This window comes from Magnolia sinica, chromosome 19, assembly GCF_029962835.1.
Source record: "Magnolia sinica isolate HGM2019 chromosome 19, MsV1, whole genome shotgun sequence".
NCBI lineage: Eukaryota > Viridiplantae > Streptophyta > Magnoliopsida > Magnoliales > Magnoliaceae > Magnolia > Magnolia sinica.
The window spans coordinates 46,602,955-46,624,382 of NC_080591.1; the positions used below are offsets into that span (position 1 = coordinate 46,602,955).

Genomic DNA, 21,428 nt, shown 5'->3' on the forward strand with positions numbered 1-21,428 from the left:
CCTGACCTGTCCCATGACCTATGGCCATTACTTGACCCATCTTCTCAACCTTTACCACTTGTACCATCCATGCCTACTAGAAGAGATGAGATAGAGGATCTCTTAGTTGAAGAAGCAGTTTTCACATGACATGAAGGTTACCAGGAGTACCTTGTCAAGTGGAAAGGCAGACCAAAGTTAAACAGTATGTGGATCATAGAGGCAGAGTTTTAACGACGAGACCCGGATCTCCTCGAGCATCACTGTAACTTTATTTCTCTAGATGTTAAATCTCCCTAGCTGAGGGTAATTGATGAGGACATCCGAGCACTATACTGAAGGAGGAGGGCTGGGGTAGTCTCCTTATGGCTAGGTGACCATTACATGAGGCTCACTGGGCCCAATTCGCATTCCTAGCCATGTTGAAGACCCCACGTGTATGTTCGTTCATATTTGAAGACCCTACACTGGGAAGATACACGTGGGCTGCATATAGGAGTTTGATGGACACATCGGATCGGTTCGTTTGATCGGGTGGACGGGATGATCGGGGGGGGGGGAGCCCAAATGCAATTATTTTAAAACAAATAAATAAATTTGTTTTTTCTTTTCTTCATGTGATTTGAAGAATATTCCATGCAATTTGGAGCTTGGGCGTGGTGTGATTCCATTCCCCATTCAATGGATGTGCGTGGCTTCCATCTATCATTTTCCTCCTCTCTTCCTTTATATAAAAAAGAGATATTTTCCCAAAAACTTCATCGCTCTTCTTCCATTCCTATCCAAAACTATCCAAATCATTTTTTTCTTCAACTAAAACCCCAACCGAAATCAACCATTGAGAACCCCAAAACTCTAGCCAATGATTCCATTCCCCATTCAACAGAGGTGCGAGGATTCCATCTATCATTTTCCTTCTCTCTTCCTTTCTATAAAAAAAGAGGTATTTTCCCAAAAAACTTCATCTCTTTTCTTCCCTTCCTATCCAAAACCATCCAAATCATCATTTTCTTTAACTTTTCGTCATTCAACTTCAAGCCCAATCAACCATTGAGGACCCCAAAACTCTAGCCAATGACCCACACGTGTGACCGTACGGCCACATGTGCGAGCTCCTAGGCTGAACGTACGAACAACCCCTCAATCCTTTGATTTCCCTTGTTTCACCCATAAAAACCCTTTGATTCCCTATCCATAAATCTACCTGTTTAACCCTAACCCTAGATTCTCTAATTCCCTAATTTTCCCAAATTCTCAATCCCTAAATCTCTAATTTCCTTAATTGATCCAAAATCCCTAACTTTCCTTTATTCAAAACCTTAATTTCTTTCTACCAATACCTAAGTCCATCAATCCCCTTGACTAATTTACCTAATTTAGCCATAATTTCATATTTTCCCCAAATTCTTAAGAACCATAATTCCAAAATCTCCAATTACTATGAGCTCTAATTTTCTAAATTTCAGATTTTCCCTTCCTAACCCTAATCCTAGAACCTACAAGCCCGCCCCTTGAGTGTGGAACGTGCCTATGCTAAATTGGAAGTTCTATCATTCCATTGGGCTTAGTTTTAATTGATGTATGTGATTTCTCAGCAAGTGGGCATGTGATTTAGGTTAAATTAGATTTGATTTCCTATTGTTTACTCTTAATTACATGTTGGGTTAGCATCTTTTGTTAATTGAATTACGTTATTTACTCTTTCATAATGTCCACATTACATGCTAGCATTAAATCATGTCTTGCATCATTGATGAGTATTTCCAACATTTCTCTGGTTAATGCATGAGGTACTTGTTGATTCAATATTTTTATTGCTTAATTGCAGTTTATCACGGCAATCTGCTCCATTGGACACCTTAATCAGGGATGAGTTATCCGCCAAGCAACCAGAAGCTTATGAATGGTTTTGGTCTCAGCAACATCCTGTGGTTGTGACAACTTTTGTTAATTATTTTGAAAGGGATCCACGCTTTACTGCTGCTACAACTGTGTATGTGGTGGGAGTAATATGTTCTTGCATTGAGGTTTTAGACAACGCTTCGCCTGAATTACTAATGTCTGTTTGGGCTAAGCATTCATGTTGACTGACACATTCATCTGGTATGCCCCACAATAGATGGTAGATGGACCAAACATTTCCTCAATTGAGCCACACCAGCTGGCAGCCACCCAACCGGCAGTGTTCCCTCCGTTGCAAATGGACCATTGGCTATACTTGTTTCCGTAACCATCGATTTGAGATCAATTATTGGATGGTTACAATTGTCCACTGGGAGGGTTATGGGCCTTGTGGCAACACCATCTGTCAATGATTGGGACCTCAAGATGGATGGACTGGATCACTGAAAGTGGGCTCCACATGTATGAAGTTCTGGCCAAGTCAAAATGCTAGTAATTCATGCTGGGCACTGTATATTTCCTCTATTGCATCCAAAGCTTTATATTTTAGTGCATATCTTTAAATTTCCAAGATGAAGTATGCAATTTCTCTTTTACTGTCAGATGCTGGCAAGGAGTGTCTTCGAGTTCAGGCAGTGCTAGTGATCCGTCACTCCTGATACTTGCATTGAGCTGCATGGCTGCAATCACAAAGCTCGGTCCAGCAAAAGTTTCTTGCCCACAGTTTTTCTCCATGGTCCCAGATATAACTGGCAGATTTATGGACAAGTTTGTTGAGTTTGTTCCAATACGCCAAACTTATTACTCTATGAGGGATATTGGTCTGCGTAGAGAATTTCTTGTCCATTTTGGTCCTCGAGCTGCATCTTGTAGAGTTAAAAATGATCGTGGGATTGAAGAGATTGCTTTCTGGGTGGAACTTATACAGCAACAACTGCAACGAGCTATTGATAGGGAGAAAATATGGTCAAGGCTTACCACATGCGAAAGTATTGAGGTCAGAAACTGATGCCTTCCCACTTCGGTCATCCATGATTTTTTTTATTTTTTATTTTTGGCATCATTTTTGCCGTGGCAAGGTTATAGCAGACATGGCCATAATTCTCTCATCTATTGATGGGTTTCTGTTTTAGATCGAAGAGGAATTGCAGGTCCTGTTGCATCAGGTTGTCAGTGTCCTGATGTGCATGGTCTTGTGACTGGGGCCTAAGATTCATTTATCCAGACTATTGATACGTGTGTGGGCATGCGATCCGTTATTAGGCCCTTTTTTTTTTTTTTTTGGTTTTTCCTTGAGCATTTTTTTTTCTAGGCCACCGAGTGAATGAATGGGTTTTTTTGGGTTTTTTTTTTTTTTTTTTTCCAATCTGGGAAACTTTTGTGGTGTTCTCCATTCATCGCAAAGTGCAGAATTGTTTTCAGTTCTTTTGGATGTCTATTTTCTAGATGTCTAGATCTAGCATTTCTTAGATGTTTACTTTTTCTTTTTCAGTAGCTATTTATTCCCTTGGTTTTTCAGCTATCTTCTCTAAATTTTCTTATTTTTAACTTGGATTGTGAATTTAAAGAAAAGCTCAGGCCTTTATTAATTCTTTACCACATGCACCCACCTTTCTATAATTCTCCTGGAATGTGGTTAAACTTATATTACTTGTCATGCGTCTTCTTTCTTTCTGTTTTCTGAATGCTGTATTATCATCCATTTTATAAATTCAGTTTGTGCAGAAACATGCACCACCATGCATATTAAATAATATATGCAAAGTAGAACTTTGTATCTGTGATTATGAAAGTATTTCTACGCATGCAGATTTTCAGCTGTTTGATCTTGTAGAAACAAGTGATCAGGCTCTACTCTGTCTTCTGCAGGTATTGGACAAGGATTTGGCAATATTTGGGTTTTTTGTTGCCTTGGGAAGAAGCACGCAGTCCTTTTTGTCTGCAAATGGCTTTAATGTTGTAGATGAACCTATTGAAAGCTTCATCAGGTGTCTGATGCTATTTGGTTTTATTTATGCTGTTAATTTGGATCGTATTCAAAGTATTTGGGGAAGGAGAAATTTTTTTGTTAACTTGGGCAATCATAACAGAATGTCCTTGGTCACCAATTAAGAAAATGGCCAAAATATTCCTAAAAGCTAATCACATGCAAGTCCTATCGTATAGAAAAATAACAATGATGCCCATGTAGGTATACACCTAATACACGCTGACAACACTCCGTTTGATTTTATTTAGAGATATTTATCATGCTCAACTTGCTCCTCTTGATGAGATTCCACCAATACCATACCTTCCGATAATTTAGTTTTTGAATACTTTTCTGAACCATTTTCCTGTTGGTATTTTCAACTCATGTAAGGCATACATACATACTTTGCAACTACTTCTTTGAAAAAGAATGACAATCTACCTTAATGTTTTTCTTTCTTTAATGGAAAACAGGACTGAATGCAACATATGGTTGCCTGATTGTCACAGTTCATGTTCATTTTAAAGTAAATTCGATTTCCTTGTCCTTAACAAGACAAACTTGCATGTTGTATGAGTCATAGTGATGAGGACATCACTACACGTACACCTTTGCGTACGTATCAGACGAGGAGGCGGGCCGCACTGATTTCCCTGTGGCTAGGCGAGTACTCGTGATCATGCTGAAGACCCCATGTGCATGTGCGAGCATCTGGAAGAGTCCACACTAAGAAGATGCACATGAGCTGCTTTATGGAGTGATATAGACTGTTGGATTGGAGGGATGTGATGATCGGGCTGTTGGATCACATGATCGGGCCATTGATCGTGGATCGTCCACACTAATTTTTCTTTGACCTTATCAGCTTATAGGATTTATTTTTGTTTATGTTATGTTTGGACATCATTGTGAGTGTTTTTGAGTTGATTTTATTTAGACTAGGGCTATTTTCGTTAAAACTCACAAGACATGGTGGTTATTGTAATCATTAAAACTTCTTGGAGCTATAAAAGAGGGTGGGCGTGTAACTCTCTCTCTCTCTCTCTCTCTCTCTCTCTCTCTCTCTCATTGGATTTTGTGAAAAAAAAAGAGGCTTTTGTTCTTTTCTTCTTCTTCCATCTTCATGAGATTTGAAAATACTTCCATGTGATTTGGAAGAGAGATTGGTGTGAGGCTAATATTCATTAACGGAGGTGCGGGGTCTCCATCTATCCCCACAACATCACTCCTTCATTATCCATCAATGTATTTTCTTCAAAGTTCTTCGGTTCTCCAATCCCAAATCTTCTTCTTCTAGACCTAACTTTCCCACACCCATAAAAAATCCAAGCCTTAAAAGACCTAAACCCATCCAACCTAGCCACACGTGTGAGCCCTGCGGGTTGGCCGTACGGTCACACCTTGGCCCTTTTGGTTTCCCATCATCGTAGAATTAAAACCCTATTCTCTATTGTCCCAAACCCTAACCTAAACCTAGAAATCCCTAACTTTCCTATTTTCCCAAACTAACAAACCCTAACTTCTCCCATTCTCCAATTCACCCAAAATCCTTCCTAATTCCCATTTCGTAACCTCAAACCTTTTAGCCCCTTCATCCAATTTGATCATATAAACTCTAAATCCTGGATTTCCTCAATTTTCCTAGCCCTAATTTTACCCTCGGTAGTATTAGGTTTTTTACTTTAAAATAGGCTTTACATTCTAGTTTCCTTTATTTAATGATCTTGTGTTATGATGTTGGTAACCTAAGCTAGGATTATGCATGATATTCTTATGGTTTACTTGGTATCAGTTATCATAATAGTAAGCTTTATGTTCGTTTGTTGATTACCTTAATTTTGCTACTTGATCTCACATAATACTTGGTTCACGCATTGGTCCTGCATCACATAGCCCAATACTTGGCTTTTAGACTTTGCTTCACTACTATAAACATGTGATTCTAAATAGATATCGATTTAGGTACAACATTGAAACATGTTCATAATAACTCCTCTTAGAGATGGTGCTATTGTCTCTTTGGTAGTCAGACTTTCCAAATGGTTCATGAGTGTTGCTTCACACTCATTAATGTTTAGAGGAAAGAAAGTTGGAGGTGTTTTAGTGAGAATCAATGTTTAAAATATCGATGATATCGGCCGATATATCCTACGATATATCTTGTATCCCACCTGTGCGATACGAAATGCACATGTAGTGCCGTATCTCACATGTTCAATTTGGTGAGCATTTTCAATTTCTGATCCTTTTTTTTTTTTTTTTTTGTTTTTTTTTTAATGGAAATTATGTTAAGTCAATGTCAAATGGTTATAAATCCATTGGTTCTTCATGTTTTGCATGAAAAATCATGGAGTTAAAGCTTTGATTTCAATATCCATTGGTTCTTCATGTTCTCTATATTTTTTTACGAAATTTTCCTTCAACCAACTATTAATTGAGACAAATTTCTAAATATTTAGGAGTATTTGATGAAACGATCATCACATACACTCTAATTTCGAAATTCGAGTGTAGGTGGTCTGATTTGGGAAAGATTGGGGAAATTTCAAAATGTTCCCAATTTTTCCCAAATTGCTTGCAATGTTGCACTCCAAACATGAAATCAAGCATGTATGAGGGCTGGTCTATTGATTTGTTAAGTCCTTGTCAATTTTCAGAAAATAAAAATCATTTTTTAATTATAAATTATTAAAATATTTTTTTTCTTGAAATTTTACTTCAACCAGTTGTCAATTGAGACTAATTTCCAAGTATTTAGGAGTGTTTGATGGAATGATTACATAAGATCTAAATGTTATGCATTCAATTTGAATACAGTTGCATTAGTTCTGTTAAACAACACATAGCTTTGGACCCTATACAAAGAAAACCTATTATGTGCACTTCTTTTTTGGGATATTATGATTTAAAAGTGTATATTAAGGTCTTTTTTAACAATCCGTGAAGTTCCATTGAAAAATTCAACCATTTCCCCAATGTTTTCCCATGTTTCCCAAAAAGTGGGATAAATTACCGGATACAAATGATATATCCCATGCGATAACCGATACATATCTATATCCCAAGGATGCATTACATAATGCGATACCGATATTTCAAACACTGGTGAGAATACCTTTGTGTTCCATAAAGGTTGTAGAGGAGGATCCTCAAATCATACTGTGATTATCACCGTCATGTAAGCCTTGTCCTAGGTAATTGGTGTTGGCTAATGTATCACACTTGCATCCTTCAGAAAAATGTTTCCCCAATGTTTCCCCATGTTTCCCAAAAAGTGCGATAAATTACCGGATACAGACGATATATCCCATACAATAACCAATACATATCTGTATCGCAAGGATGTGATACATAATGTGATACCGATATTTCAAACACTGGTGAGAATACCTTTGTGTTCCATAAAGGCTGTAGAGGAGGATCCTCAAATCATACTTTGATTATCACCTTCATGTAAGCCTTGTCCTAGGTAATTGGTGTTGGCTAATGTATCACACTTGCATCCTTCAGAAAAATGGAGTATCTGAGTCGGATACTTGAATGCTCTCATAAGGAGAAGGACAAGGAATCCCTCCTCCCTAAGACGGGAATATGTATCTACTACGATTTTGAACACCAAATTTGTTGGTTCTTTGGAATTTATAGTGAAAGTACAAATTGGGCTACATTTTTTTAAAACATGATTATACTTGTGAGCAGTAACCAATCATTGGCATTCCCGCCTCAGATTTTGTTTTTGTAGAGGACTTCTAAACCTAATCCTTATATCCATACTCTCTACTCAGGTAACATAGGGATTCACTTTCTCGATGAAGCGTCCATAGAACCAGATCACTTAGTCCATGTGAAATTCAATCCCATCATCATTGGTAGGGACAAACATTAGTGGGTGCCTATATAAGCAAGTTTGTTGGTTAAGTTCTAAAGCCTATAATCATCGAGTTAGTGAACGCTTGCAGTTGGTGATTACACATGTTGGTCCTAACCCCTCTCCTAATGTGGTTTACGTTTCTATAGGTTGTGCATTTCATTTTTCATCCTGGAAATGTGACCTTGATTTGATCCTCCTGAAGCATGATCGAGATCATGTTGGTGGTTGGTCCTTAGCCCTTTACATTAGTGGTCAAAGCAAACCTCCCTACAGTACTTTCCACCTTTGCAAAAGATTATGCATTCAAATGAGAAAAGGTAGACTGTGATTACTTAAAATTTGAGTCACATAGGCATGAACTAAGATTAGAGACTTGTTAAAAGTATGGAAATTCCTTTCACATCCAATTTCTTCTTCCAAGCCTCAAGGTATTGAAACCCATCTAAATGTATGTCTTAGAGAACACTTCCTCATTCTCTGGAAAGGAGGAATAGTTATTTTAGGTATTTATTTCTTGGCAATGATTTAATGCTTTTGGTATTTTGGTAGACCATTTCCATGTTGGTCACCTCAAAATTGAGTTTGCAAATTGTACCTAAGACTTCCCCTGTCATGTGACCAAATTAAGGTCCATATTAACTTGTGGATTATGGAATGGGGTCGACATTGTTGGAATTTGTTGCCTGCAAAACCAATGTCCAACCTAATCGATTGGCCATGTGGATGTGATAGGGTTGATCTCAATCATTGATTTTGATGACCATTTGTCCTACTTGGACATGTGTTATACCCTTAGACATATTTAGTATTACATTAATCTTATATTCATTGGGTAGTGTGAGGAGTACATAGTACATCTTTTGGTCCTAAGGAACTTGAGATTGGACATAGTAGTCACTGATCAAGGAGAGTTGTTTTCCATGGATCTCAGTACCCAGATGAGCCATGACTGACACAAATGCTTAGAAGAACACATCTATAGACATCGATCTTAGAGATGTACGATCATCTTGTGTGCGGGGACTGACTTGGGTTAGGATGGAGGGTCTCCACCATCGGGAACCAACTTGGTATCTATCTTGCCTTTTGCCCTTACCTTACACAAGAGCATGAGTATGCCATAGATATGGGATCTTAATCTGGACCATTGGACACTCACATTAGTGGATCGAAGTTACAGTTTGGGGCCTATTAGCTTGCCTTGTGATCATGTGATCAAGGACTTGATTGTGCATATTAATTGATTAATCCTTAGACTTGAGGGCGAGTGAGGGTCTTGGATCTTGATTGGTTGGCTTTGGTTCACTTTATAAGGCTATGTAGAGGCCACTGAATGTGGGTGATGTTGGATGTCTATTGGGGTTTATTGATTCTTGTGTAGGCCCACAAGGGATCCATTGAATTTACCATGGTACTTATTTAGGGCAAGATCTATATAGATCAAGAGCTTATCAATTGGTTTTTCTACTGACCCAACACTTAAAAGGTTTTAATATGTTTAAAAGGTTTTCAACCATTGAAGTTTTATTTTAATCGTTAGAATTGTTTTGATCAGACTTGATGATGATTCGATGGCCCAGATGTGATGGTCTACTTCATGATTAACATGTCATCTAGGTCATAGGTGGATGGCCTTGATAGTGGAGGGATTAAATCATAGGTATGTGCATGATAGAGGCGGGTTGACGGGCTTCCTTCACAGTAGGGTACACTGAAATCCGCAGGGTGGTAGAGCATCATACTGAGTGCACCCATGAAACCTTAACTCCTTATATTATATACTATTATAGAAGGGAATATCGATCGGAGAGAGAGAGAGAGAGAGAGAGAGAGAGAGAGAGAGAGAGAGAGAGAGAGAGAGAGGTTCATCCCTCACTTCATTATTCATTATGCTTGCCAACTTTTTTGGTGTGATCCATTTGAGTAGATGGTAGGTGCATTTCCTTGGCCCCTACTAGAGGTAAATGCATTCTCTTGTGGTTTTCTTCATCTGCGATAAATTAGGGAGAGACTCTTGGTTTAGGAGATTGACATCAACAAATTTACACAACAGAGACCGTATACTCATTCACTGTGTCCAGGTATGAATATAATCTCATCAATCTTCATGTTTCCTTTTGATTTAGAAATCTGATGTTACCGTGGTCAGTGTTTCCTGGAGCGGGTTCCTTGATTAAAATTGTATTGCATGTAATTCCGCTGCGCATAAACCCTAAGGACTGTACAACATGATGAGTAGTTGGTTGTTAGATTACCACTATGCTTATTAAGGATTGTCTGGTAAGAGTAATTCAGTCATACTAATGATTTATTCCATTTTCTGCTTTCCACCAATAACCAAATTTATTGACTGCAATTAGGAGAGAATTGCTTGAATTAAGCTAGATAGTGGTAATTTGAATGCTATACATTTGATGAGGTATAAATTTCCTCTTCAGAAGACCACTAAACAAGGTTTTCCCAGAACTGGCTAGACTAGCTCTAGACCCTCAGTACAACTCTACAAAAAATGGTGTCATAGTTTGGTCTCCGCCTTGTAGGAAAAACCTTACAGAGGAAGAATTGGAAGAAATGACAAGCTTGTTGTCTATGCTTCATCCTTTGAGCTTGTCTCCTCACGATGAGGAAGGTTGGGAATGAAATGTAAAAAATCAAGGAAATTCTCAGTCAAATCCTTTCATGGGGTGATTACCACATTGGGGGAGAGGAATGCGGATGCCTACCAAGCTTTTATGGTCCTCTGGTGGACCCTCGAAGCTCGTGGCTTTTGTTTGGCTTGTTTGTAGAAATTGAATCCTCATGATTTGCAATCTTTAGAGAAAGGCAGTTGATCTTTATTCCCAATGTTTGTGTAATGTGCGTGCGTGAAGCTGAGTCCGCTAATCATCTCTTCATTCGTCATGCTTTTGCTGCTGAAATTTGGAATATATTCCTAGGTCAATTTCAGTTACAATGGCTGATGCCTGAAGCTACTGGTGATTTGTTCCTTCCATGTCATGGAGGAAGTGGGGACAAAAGTGGGAAGCAGCGGGGGCTTTCTCTCCTAGCTGGCCTATGGGCAATATGGGTAGAGAGAAATGATAGGTGCTTCCAAAACCAATGCAAGTGGTCTGAGGAGGTTTTTTGTAGGGCTTATTCAATTGTGGCGCCTTGGGTACGTTGTATGTTTTTTTTTTTTTTTTTTAAAAAAAATTTAAAATTTTTTTGGTGTGGATTTCGCCTTGTAATAAAAATCATTACCTTAAAAAAAAAAAAAAAAAAAAAAATCCTTTTCCATATGTTAAGACCAATAAATAGTCCTGGACTGGCCATTGTGGAGCAAAAGCAAATCAGAACGTGACAAGGCATACAATCATTATTGGAAGTCCATATCCAACGGAAGCATTCTATTGTGGTTGGATTTAGCTTGAAGGCTGAATATCTGGCTGTGGTTCATACGGTGGCAACATGGTTATGATGATACTTGTGTAGGAGAAGGTTTAGCAAGACTCTGATGACATGTCTCCAAGGGAGAATTACTACATATAAGAATTAATGATCAAAATAAAGCATTTCTCCACAAAAGTCTACTTATAATTAATGCAGGGGCATTTTTACATCGAGCTCGAGTGGGGTGGCCTGTGGGATGCAGGGGCACGCTCAGGCTGGGCAGCCTATGAGTGGTGGGTGGCTTGTGTGAGGCAAAACTCATGTGATGTAGGGCCTACGAGGGGGATTCGGCGGAGGACCTAACCCATGGGATGTGGGGCTTAGGCTATGAGGTAAAGGGATTGATTCGCCACGCTCTAGTAGTTAGAGCTTTTAGAGCAAGTGGTTGGTTGTCCTGCACCAAAGTGATATCAGGTAGCTTATAGGATGCAAGGGCATACTTGAGGTGGGCTGCCCGTGTGAGGTGGGTGGCCCGTGTGAGGCGGAACCCATGTGATGTGGGGCCTACGAGGGGGGTTTGGCCGAGGACCTAACCTATGGGATGTGGGGCATGGGCTATGAGATAAAGGGATTGATTCGCCACGCTCTATTAGTTCGAGCTTTTAGAGCAAGTGGTTAGTTGCCTGCATCAAAGTGGTATTAGAGTAAGAGGTCATGTGTTTGAGACTTCTCACTGGGGGTGATTAATGCAGGGGTATTTTTACACCAGGCTCGAGTGGGGTGGCCTGTGGGATGCAAGGGCACTCTCGGGGTGGGTGGCCTGTGTGAGGTGGGGCCCACCCGTGTGAGGCAGAACCCATGTGATGTGGGGCCCACAAGGGGGGTTCGGCTAGAGCTGCACATGAACCGAGTTAGCTCGATTAACTCACTCGACTCGACTCGAAAAAGCTCGATTCGACTCGGTTCAGTTCGAGCCTAGTCGAGTTGATTTTTGGGGCTCGGAAAAATTTCGAGCTGAGTTCGAGCTTGTCCGAGCTCGAATTGACTTGGATGAAACCTCAACTCGAATCGAACTCGGATCGAACTAGTTTGGTGACTCGATTTTCTCGATATTAATGTTGCTCACCAAGTGTTTGATGAAATGACTCAACGAAGTGTTGTTTCGGGTGGATACATTCTCTGTGGGATCGGCCGGTGGCGATGAAGGTATGGATATGAAACAAATCATTACCAAAAAAACAAACATTATTGCTCACCAAGTGTTTGATGAAATGACTCAACGAAGTGTTGTTTCGGGTGGATACATTCTCCGTGGGATCAGCTGGTGGCGAGGAAGGTATGGATATGAAACAAATCATTACCAAAAAAACAAACATTACATGACAAAACTACCATTGGATCTTGATTTCGATGCAGCCTACCGAGTGTTTGATGAAATGCTTGTAAATTGTTGCTATTTTGCAAACTGTGAGAGATTGAAGGTGCACTTCATGTGTTTGAGAAAATGCCGCACAGGCTCGAACTAGCCTGAGTTGTTGACCGAACCGAGCTGAGCTGGCTAGTCAAGCTCAAGGACCGAGCTGAGCTGAGTTCGAGCTAGGGTCAACTAGTGGCCGAGCCAAGTCGAGCTATGCCAAGCTCGACTTGGTTCGACTCATGTACAAAAGTTCGGCCAAGGACCTAACCCATGGGAAGTGGGGCCTAGGCTATGAGATAAAGGGATTGATTCGTCACGCTCTATTAGTTTGAGCTTTTAGATCAAGTGGTTAGTTGTCCTGCATCAATAATGCTATCCAAATGATAAAAATTAAGTAACCATTTTTCTTTCCTATATAAGTTACGTGATTACCATATCACCCCAATAACTGTTTTATCATCTATGATACTGGTTGCCCTTTTTGTTTTGTGATATTTACCTTTTACTTTCATATTTGCTCTCTTTTGATTTGTTTTGAGTTGTTTCAGGTACCTCATTGGGGGAAGTGTATTATATTATCCTCAGCTGTCATCCATAAGCTCGTACCAACTATACGTGGAGGTAAGCAGTAAGCATGTTAAAAATCATTTTCGATTGCTCATTGATGTTGATTGATAAATTTTCCTTGCCTAGTCGCAATATTCGTCTTTCTTTCTTTCTTTCTTCTTCTTTTCAATAGGTGGTTTGTGAAGAGTTGGAGTGGCTTCCTTTCTATCCTAGTAATTCAGATGCCTTGAAGAAATCTCATGAAAAGAAGGAAAAACAAGAAATTCTTCCCAATCGGGAGGCTATTCCCAAAGTATTAGATGTATGTTCTTATTGGATGCAAAGCTTTATTAAGTACAGTACATGGCTTGAGAACCCTTCTAATATCAAAGCAGCAAAATTTCTTTCTAGAGGGTAAGAACTAATCTATGAATGTCTAAAATATTTCATGTTGCTCTTTAATCTTGTATTATGTATGGTCAAATAAGCCTACTATAGAGTCCTTGTGAAGAGGATGGCCTCTCCGTGGCACATTGCCAGTATGGGGACCACATCCGAGACCCAATTATTGATCAGGCTGGCACCACTGAGAACATTTCCTGGCCCACTAATCAAGAGGGCCACATGTGCAAGGAGAAAATGGACGGATATGAGAAATTGACCAAATGTTCAAAATACACGTGCGGATACCCGATGAGTCCTGAATTTTGGGCTAGCGCATGTTGCTGTCAGAATTTTCATTAGTGTCTGGATCTTGTGTGCATGTGCAATGTTTGAACATGTGGCACTAAGAGGATTTTAATGCTCTTCACATGAGATCATATGAGTATTTTGTTTCACTGTTGCTGACTATCTTGTATGTTTTAGACACAACAAGTTAAGGGAATGCATGGAAGAAATAGGGATACGAAAGTAAGTTCCTTGAGGCTAGGAACTAATGGTTCCTTGTTTGTCTTTTTATTTTATTTTAAAATTCTAAAGGACATCAGTGCATCACATATACATGTTCATTAGCTCTTGGTTTGATAGATTATTGACAAATTGTGCATAATTTTCCAATATGAGCTGCAGGAGTGAAATGAGAGAAGATACTGTACAGTATCCAGGTGATAGGGTTGGGCCTGGAACTTATTCATCAACAGACAAAGAGCTAGATTCTTTTGATGAGGTATCCATTGATCGTTGTTTTCAGATGCTCTTTCAATTTCATGGTTATTAACATTTCTTACTATTTTGTTTTTGAGAAATGCTAAATTTTGATGATATGGCGTATTATTCTAGACATTCTTATTAAAAATATTACGATCTATGAATTGATCCTACTATTCAAAATTAATCCTAGGTAAAGGACTTAAACCTTTTGTTTGATTCCCATTACCAAAATATCCAAATTGAACCTTACGATTTATGGGTAAATCTAACGATTCATGATTCGAATATTATGATTTCACTTGCATCTTATGATTAAATCAAGAAACAAGGAGCATCGGTGTTGGCTGAACTGTGGCCTATAAACTTGCTATTTGCTTTCCTTTCCCCCCCTTGTTTTTGAAAGTTATTTGTGGTCTATAAATAGCTAAACTTGCTATTAGATTTCTGAGAGAGGTGTGCGAGAAGATCTTCCTAAAGGTTGCTGATTTGACCGGGCAAGGAAAGAAGACCAAGGCAACAGAATCAGGTAGAAGGGAGGCTGGTGCTTGAAATTAGGTAAGGGATAAAAAAGGGCTTGGGAATCGAGGCCAGGGAAGAGGGAATCGAGGGGTGGGAATCTTGCACGGTAGGGAGTTTAAGGACCGGGCTTGGGTGAGGTGAGGGAGTGGAGAGGGCAAGGGTTTTGAAGCGGTAGTAGGGAGATATAGGGGTTGGGATAAATTTCGGGAGAGAGGAAGGACTGGGGAGGTATAGGGATGATTGAGGGAGTAGAGTGGGGTAGGGAATTGAAGTCAGGTTAGGTTGGAAGGAGGGGTTGGGGTTAGACATCGGGTGAGAGGGAGTATAAGGGGTAGAAGTCAAGCTGATGGATTGACTCTTGAAGGAGGAGAAGAGGGAGTCGCAAAGGAAGCATAGGAGGATGGCTGGGTACTGGTGTGGTTAGGCCTCTCGGAATATTCTACCCTCTTTGTGGAGAACTTCCTAGAGGGCTGGTTGGAGACAGTTCTTAAGGGTGTTTGGGCGAGTGAGAGCAGTGGAGGTGGTTATCTTTTGGATGCAGGGCTCCTCATCTCCTAGGGGCTCCACTTTTGTTTAGATGGAGAAGTAGGAAGATGTCCCACGGGCGGTGGCTGTGTTAAATGGCTAGAGTTACGGTAGTCGAAGGCTCTCTATTGAAAGGGCCCGGGATGGGCCTGATGTGGTGAATTGAGCAGTGAAATAGGAGGGAGGTAAGGAAAGAGAGGCAGACTAGTCTTGGCAAGGGGGAGACCAAGGCGGGGAGTAGTAAAGAAGGTTTTGATATAGGGGAATCGAAGGGGGAGTAGGGAAGAGATGGAAGGCTCAAGTCCTTCAAAGGATGTGGTAGCTATAGTTGGAGTAGTCGACTGTTATGGCTTGATGGAAAGAGTGGAGTTGGTTGAGGGATCTGCAAAATCGTCTGTTTTGAAGGATGCGGAGGGGCAGGTAGTGTGATGGGGACATCATGCGTACGCACACGCCCCCCACCCTATGCACATACTCAAGGAGGAAGGCTCCACTATCGATCTGTATCGACGATGACATCTATGGAGGACCTCTTAGTTAGGGGGCTATGCTATGGAGCATTGGAGTGGATCCGATCATAATGTGGATTCCACCATTGGATCTCATGATCATGGCCCACTACCCTAGATGATCTAGGATTTTGAGTTTTGGTTATTATCATCATTAGAAACATCATGAATGGTTTTGATTGCGTAGATTAGTTGTTATTTTTGTTACTTCATCTCTAAGTATCAGTGTGTGCACATGGTGTGGCTTTTGGGGCTTAGGGTTTTCTTATAAATAGGCTACCCCATGTAAGTATTTTTCATTGAAAGTTTATAAATAAAATTCTGCGTTTTTTCTTCTTCTCTCTCTCTGAGTTGAAGAAGCTAATTAGGTGTAAAACCCTCCCTTCCTCGAAGGGCTAACTATCGTGGTGCGAAGCCACAACCATCCCAAAACTTCCCACTTAGTCCCCACTTTCATCATCTTCCACAACCCTCCCATTTTCAGATTCACCTTTTTTTTGTGCCCAAGTTATCCTCCACAGCAGATTTTTAGATTCTGGCCCACCAGAGGGGCTGAAACTTCAGTGGAGCACCACGCACACACCGGGTGGCGGATCGACACAAAATTTGGTGTGAGAGTGGGCCTCCCTTAGTCAACCACACCCTAGGTGGTGCTTTCCAGTTCCGTGGGCCCAACACGTGCGGACAGGGATTCACGCACGTGCGCCTGGGCCAAGTGATTGTCCACACGCATGGATCATCTCAGGTTCTGGATATCTTCTATTTCTCTCCTCTCTCGCCTTAAAACCCCAACCCTAACCCTAGATAATCCTAAATTCCAAGTATTTTCAACTTTTGCAAACTCTAGATTTTCCCTTGAATTGAAACATGGTGAATCTCTTGAATTGTGGAACAATCCTTTCCAAGATTGGATGAATCTTATACTCCTCTGGGCATTGTTTGGTTTATAATTTTATTTGATCCAGCCCTAAACTTGTGTAGGCTTGGGCCCTCGTAGATTCCCCTTGTTGAATGTTTGATCGTATGTGGGACGTGGAAGTTTGTGATTGTTTAAAATTGGTATGATCTAAAGCTTGAAATCTTGCATGTCGTATTTAATTTCATGTCCTGCATCAAATTTGGTATCAGAGCCTAGGGTTTTTATAGGGGAATGCATTGCATGTTTAGGGTTTAGTTTATTTATGTCTATTTTGCATCAAATCTCCTCATATAGGGCTGTTTAGGACTCGTCATTCACGATATGGGTTGCTGAATTTTCTGTTGTCAGAAAATCCCCAAATTTTATGGCTGAATTTTTTGTTAACAAATTATTTAAGCAGTTATATTGCTGGAATTTTAGTAGCGTTATGTAGTTTCCCTCATATAGAGTCCTATAGGATCATTTAGTCCCATTTAGACGCATATAGTTTGTATTAGAGGGCCTTTAAGTTGAGTGAGTGGTTGTATGCCCACAAGGGAGTTAGAGGCCCTTACGTTTGATCAGGGTGTCCCAAAACGGTTATGTATCAGCTGTAACGGCCGATACGTAACGGTAACGATGGTACCCGTTACGCGATACGGGGCCGTATCGGCCAGTCCCTTTTTTGTACACGTAACGGTCGTTATGGGACCGTTACGGGCGTAACGGCCGTTACTGGCCCGTAACGGCTGTTACGGGCCTTGGAAAAAAAAATAATAAACCTTTTTTTCCTTTCTTTTCTTCTTCTTCTCTTTCTTCTTCTTCTTCTTCTTCTTCTCGGGCAGCTGCGGCTACGGCCTTCTTCCTGTTCTTCTTCTTCCTCTTCCTCTTCTCTTTCTCTCTCTCTCTTCTTTCCCTCTTTCCCTCTTTTTCTTCTCTTCTTTCCCTCTTTTTTCTTTTCGGTTTCCTTCTCTCCTTTTTTTTTTTTTTTGGCAGCGTAAGTTGCTGTAGGTACGTGTAACGCTGAGACGAGCGCTGACACTCCTCGAGCTCCGAGTTGTACGAACGGTTCAAAGTAGATCAAAGTTTTATAGGCTCCACAGTGATGTATTTATTATATCCACACCGTTCATCTATTTTTAAATATTATTTTAGAGCATTACCTAAAAAATGAATCGTATCCAAAGAACGTATGCACCACACCAAAAATAGCAGCGGAGATGATGATTTTCACTGTTAAATAATCCATAGGCCCACCGTAACATTTATTTTCCATCCAATCTTTTCATAAGGTCAAAAAGACCTGAATGAAGAGGAAAAACAAATTTCATATTGATCTAAAAGTTATGTGATCCCCAAAAAGTTTTCAATGGTAGACGTTCAATCCCCCACTGCTTTTTGCAGTGTGGTCCACTTGATAATTAGATCTGTATTATTTTTCGTGTCAAGCCTTAAGACGATCTCGTCAAAATGAATGGACGGTTTAGATACAACACATTCATCATGCGTGGGGCCCAAAAAACTTTGACATGTGTGCTACACTTCACAATCTGAGTCCCACCTAATTTGGGGCCTTAAAAAATTGTACCAAAGACATTAACTTAAAATTTAGCAATTAAATTATAAACTGCAATTGCTAACTCACAATGCCAAAATCAAATTATTTGAATAGTTTTAATTGTTATTTGGTGTACTCTTATTTTTTAAAATAGGGCCTTTTGATTTTTTTTCATGATTCACTATCCAATAAATGTCCACTAATACATAAGTGGGATAATGACAATAAATTGCATGAATTTGAGGCTAATTTGGGGCATAGATTGGTCCTCCAAGTCAGTCCGAAATTAGCAACGCCATCTACCTGAATTTAATTTCATTTTTTTAAAGAACTACTGGGAGAAAGATATTAAATTGTTAAGTATATAAATTAGATATTTAGAAAATTAAATATATACATTTTGTAGTCAAATTCAGGTTACTTGGTTCAAAAATTAATCAGACAGTCCGATACAGCTTCTCACCAAAGAGTGGACCGTTACACTACCATAAACATGTTCCAATTTATAAATGAATGCATATTTGGAATGCTTAGAATATTCCGGATTTAATACATATTTTTTTATATTTTTTTGGCAAAAAAAAAAATTTACACCGTTACGGGCCGTTACGCCCCTGTATCGCCGTTACGACCCCGTATCCGTATCGGTTTTAGAGGTCACCGTTACGCCAACCGATACCGATACGGGGCACCTTGCGTTTGATGGCTACTTTGATCCTAAAGCTTTTCTAGATTGGTTGGCGGATATAGACCACTATTTTGAGTGGTACGACATGTCGAATGCTCGTCGAGTCCGATTTGCCAAGATGAAGCTTGTGAGCCAAGAGTCAAACTAAATCCACTTCCACCCCATGAGTCAAGCTTAATGTACATTCTGGTTTGAGGGCAAGAAAGTCAAGCTAAATCCACTTCCACCCAAGAACACGATTGGAAAAGAGTCCACCACAAAGAGTAGTGTGAGTGGCTCAAAAGAATTGAAGGAATCGAAGTCCAAGTCTAAGCCTCTCCATATTCTAAATGCCAAAGACTTTGAGTGAGAGACTGAGCCGGACTCGATAGTGTTCGCCCTTGTGGCTAGGGAGAGTGCACCAGAGGCTAGTGTAGAGTTACCCACTGAGGCCATTCCGGTAGAGAATAAGTTTCGTGATGTCTTTCTTGAGGATCTACCGAATGAGCTTCCCCCTATGAGGGATATACAACATGCCATTGATTTGATCCCTGGGGCGACTCTACCAAACCTCCCTCATTATAGAATGAAAAAAAGGAGCATGTAGAGTTGAAAAGATAGATTGATGAGCTCCTAAAAAAAGGTTTCATTCGAGAGAGCATGAGCCCGTGTGCCGTGCCCGCCCTTCTTACACCTAAGAAGGATGATACATGGAGGATGTGTGTTGATAGTAGGGCCATTAACAAAATCACAGTCAAGTATCGGTTTCCCATACCGTGTCTTGATGACATGTTGGATATGATGGCTAACGCTATTATCTTCTCAAAAATTGACCTCCAAAGTGGTTATCACCAAATCCGTGTGCGCCCTAGTGATGAGTGGATATGATGGGCATCTTGTTTGGTGCTAGGGGAGGGTCGATTTGGGGAAGATGGAGTACCATTTGGGTGGTCAAGTGGATTACTAAACCACGGGGTGTCTATGTGCAATCCTCTAGATGGCGAATGGGGACAAATAGGGGTGTACATTGAGTTGAACCGAGTTGAGCTGGCCTCAGCTCGACTTGGCTCGGCCACTAGCTGACCTCAGCTCGAACTTGGCTTGGCTCGGTCCTCGAGCTTGACTTGCAAGCTCGGCTCGGTTCGGTCAGTAGTTCGAGCCAAGTTCGAGCCAAGATTGAGCTGAGTTCGCCGTTGCAGCATTTTCACAAACACTTGGAATGCACCTTCAAAATCTCACTATATTTGAGACAGCAGCAATGGTTTTACAAGTATTTTATCAGACACCTTCTAAGCAACATAAAAATCAAGAAAAAAGGGTGTTGGTTTCATATATATACCTTCCTTGCCACTAGCCACACTTCTTTAAGTCATTTCATCAAACACTTGGTGAACAACATCAATATCAAAGTAATCGAGTCACCGAACTGGTTCAATCCGAGTTCGATTTGAGCTGGGTTCGATCTGAGTCGAGTCGAGCTGGGGCCAACTCGACTCGGCTCGAACTTAGCTTCGAACCAAGTCAAATCAAGCTTTTTCGAGTCGAGTCGAGCGAGCTAACCGAGCTAGCTCGGTTTGTGTACACCTCCAGGGACAAATGGTGAGAGGGAGAAGGAAGCAGTGACATGCAAGGAGGCATACTTTGGCGATAAGATGGCGGGAGGGTGTTGGTGAGAGATTATGGATTATCACGGGCTTAACCATGTAGGGCGGTGGAAGTGAGGTTCAAGGAACAGAGTTGGCTTGTAACGGGCATGCGTAGGGGGGAGCAAGAGGCTCGGGGGGACAACTCGAGTGGTGCTTAGTGATGGCGTTGACTTTTGTGGCTTGGGGACGGGCTCAGAGAAAAGGTGAAGGCACATGATGAGTTGATGACATGTGTGTGGAGATTGATGGCTAGAAAGGGAGGGGGAAGCAGTGGTGGTTTGATGGGAACATTAGAGGACCTACTCTGGTGTACCAAAGATAGAGGCGACCGCCCACATCAACGCAACTTTCCTTGTGGATGGGAGACGAGTTCTAGATGGGGCCCGTCAGGCCATTTTGAAGACTCCAGATGCATTGGACGTGCATCAAGAAGATCTCACTTTGTAATGATGCATGTTGGCTGCTTAAGAGACCATTTTAGTCATAGGATTTTTATTTTGTGTTGATTCGACTGTTGGATTTTGTCGATTAGGCCATTGAACCACCAGATCTTCCTGATCTGGGCCCCTTGGACTCTAATCTTGTTTCCTTTATTTATTTATTTGTTATTTTTAGGATTTATTCGATAGTTGGGATTCATAATAAGTGCTTTAGTTTCCTTATTTTGGATGATGGGTTATTTCACTTAAGTGAGTGGCATAGTTGTACTCAGTGTTTTAAATATCGACGATATCGGCCGATATATCCCACGATATATCTTGTATCCCACCAGTGCGATACAAATCGCACAAGTAGTGTGATACATCCCACATGTTCGATCCGTTGAGCATTTTCAAATTTTGATTGTTTTATTTTTTGTAAATCATGTTAAATTGGTGTCGAATTGTTACAAATCCGT

General features: G+C 40.6%; 1 protein-coding gene across 10 annotated transcripts in view; it reads left to right on the forward strand.

Annotated features, from left to right (window-relative positions):
- The window catches only part of LOC131235589 (uncharacterized), a 97,702-nt gene that overhangs the window by 35,016 nt on the left and 41,258 nt on the right, over positions 1-21,428 (forward strand). For all 10 annotated transcript variants that reach the window (XR_009166223.1, XR_009166224.1, XM_058232807.1 and 7 more), the window contains exons 4-10: positions 1,808-1,972; positions 2,485-2,878; positions 3,751-3,869; positions 13,059-13,131; positions 13,250-13,470; positions 13,924-13,968; positions 14,128-14,224. Coding sequence is in view for 8 of the 10 variants with exons in the window: in XM_058232807.1 (XP_058088790.1) it covers positions 1,808-1,972; positions 2,485-2,878; positions 3,751-3,869; positions 13,059-13,131; positions 13,250-13,470; positions 13,924-13,968; positions 14,128-14,224 (1,114 nt within the window). In the remaining 2 variants the exon portion in view is untranslated. The remainder of the gene's footprint in view (positions 1-1,807; positions 1,973-2,484; positions 2,879-3,750; positions 3,870-13,058; positions 13,132-13,249; positions 13,471-13,923; positions 13,969-14,127; positions 14,225-21,428) is intronic.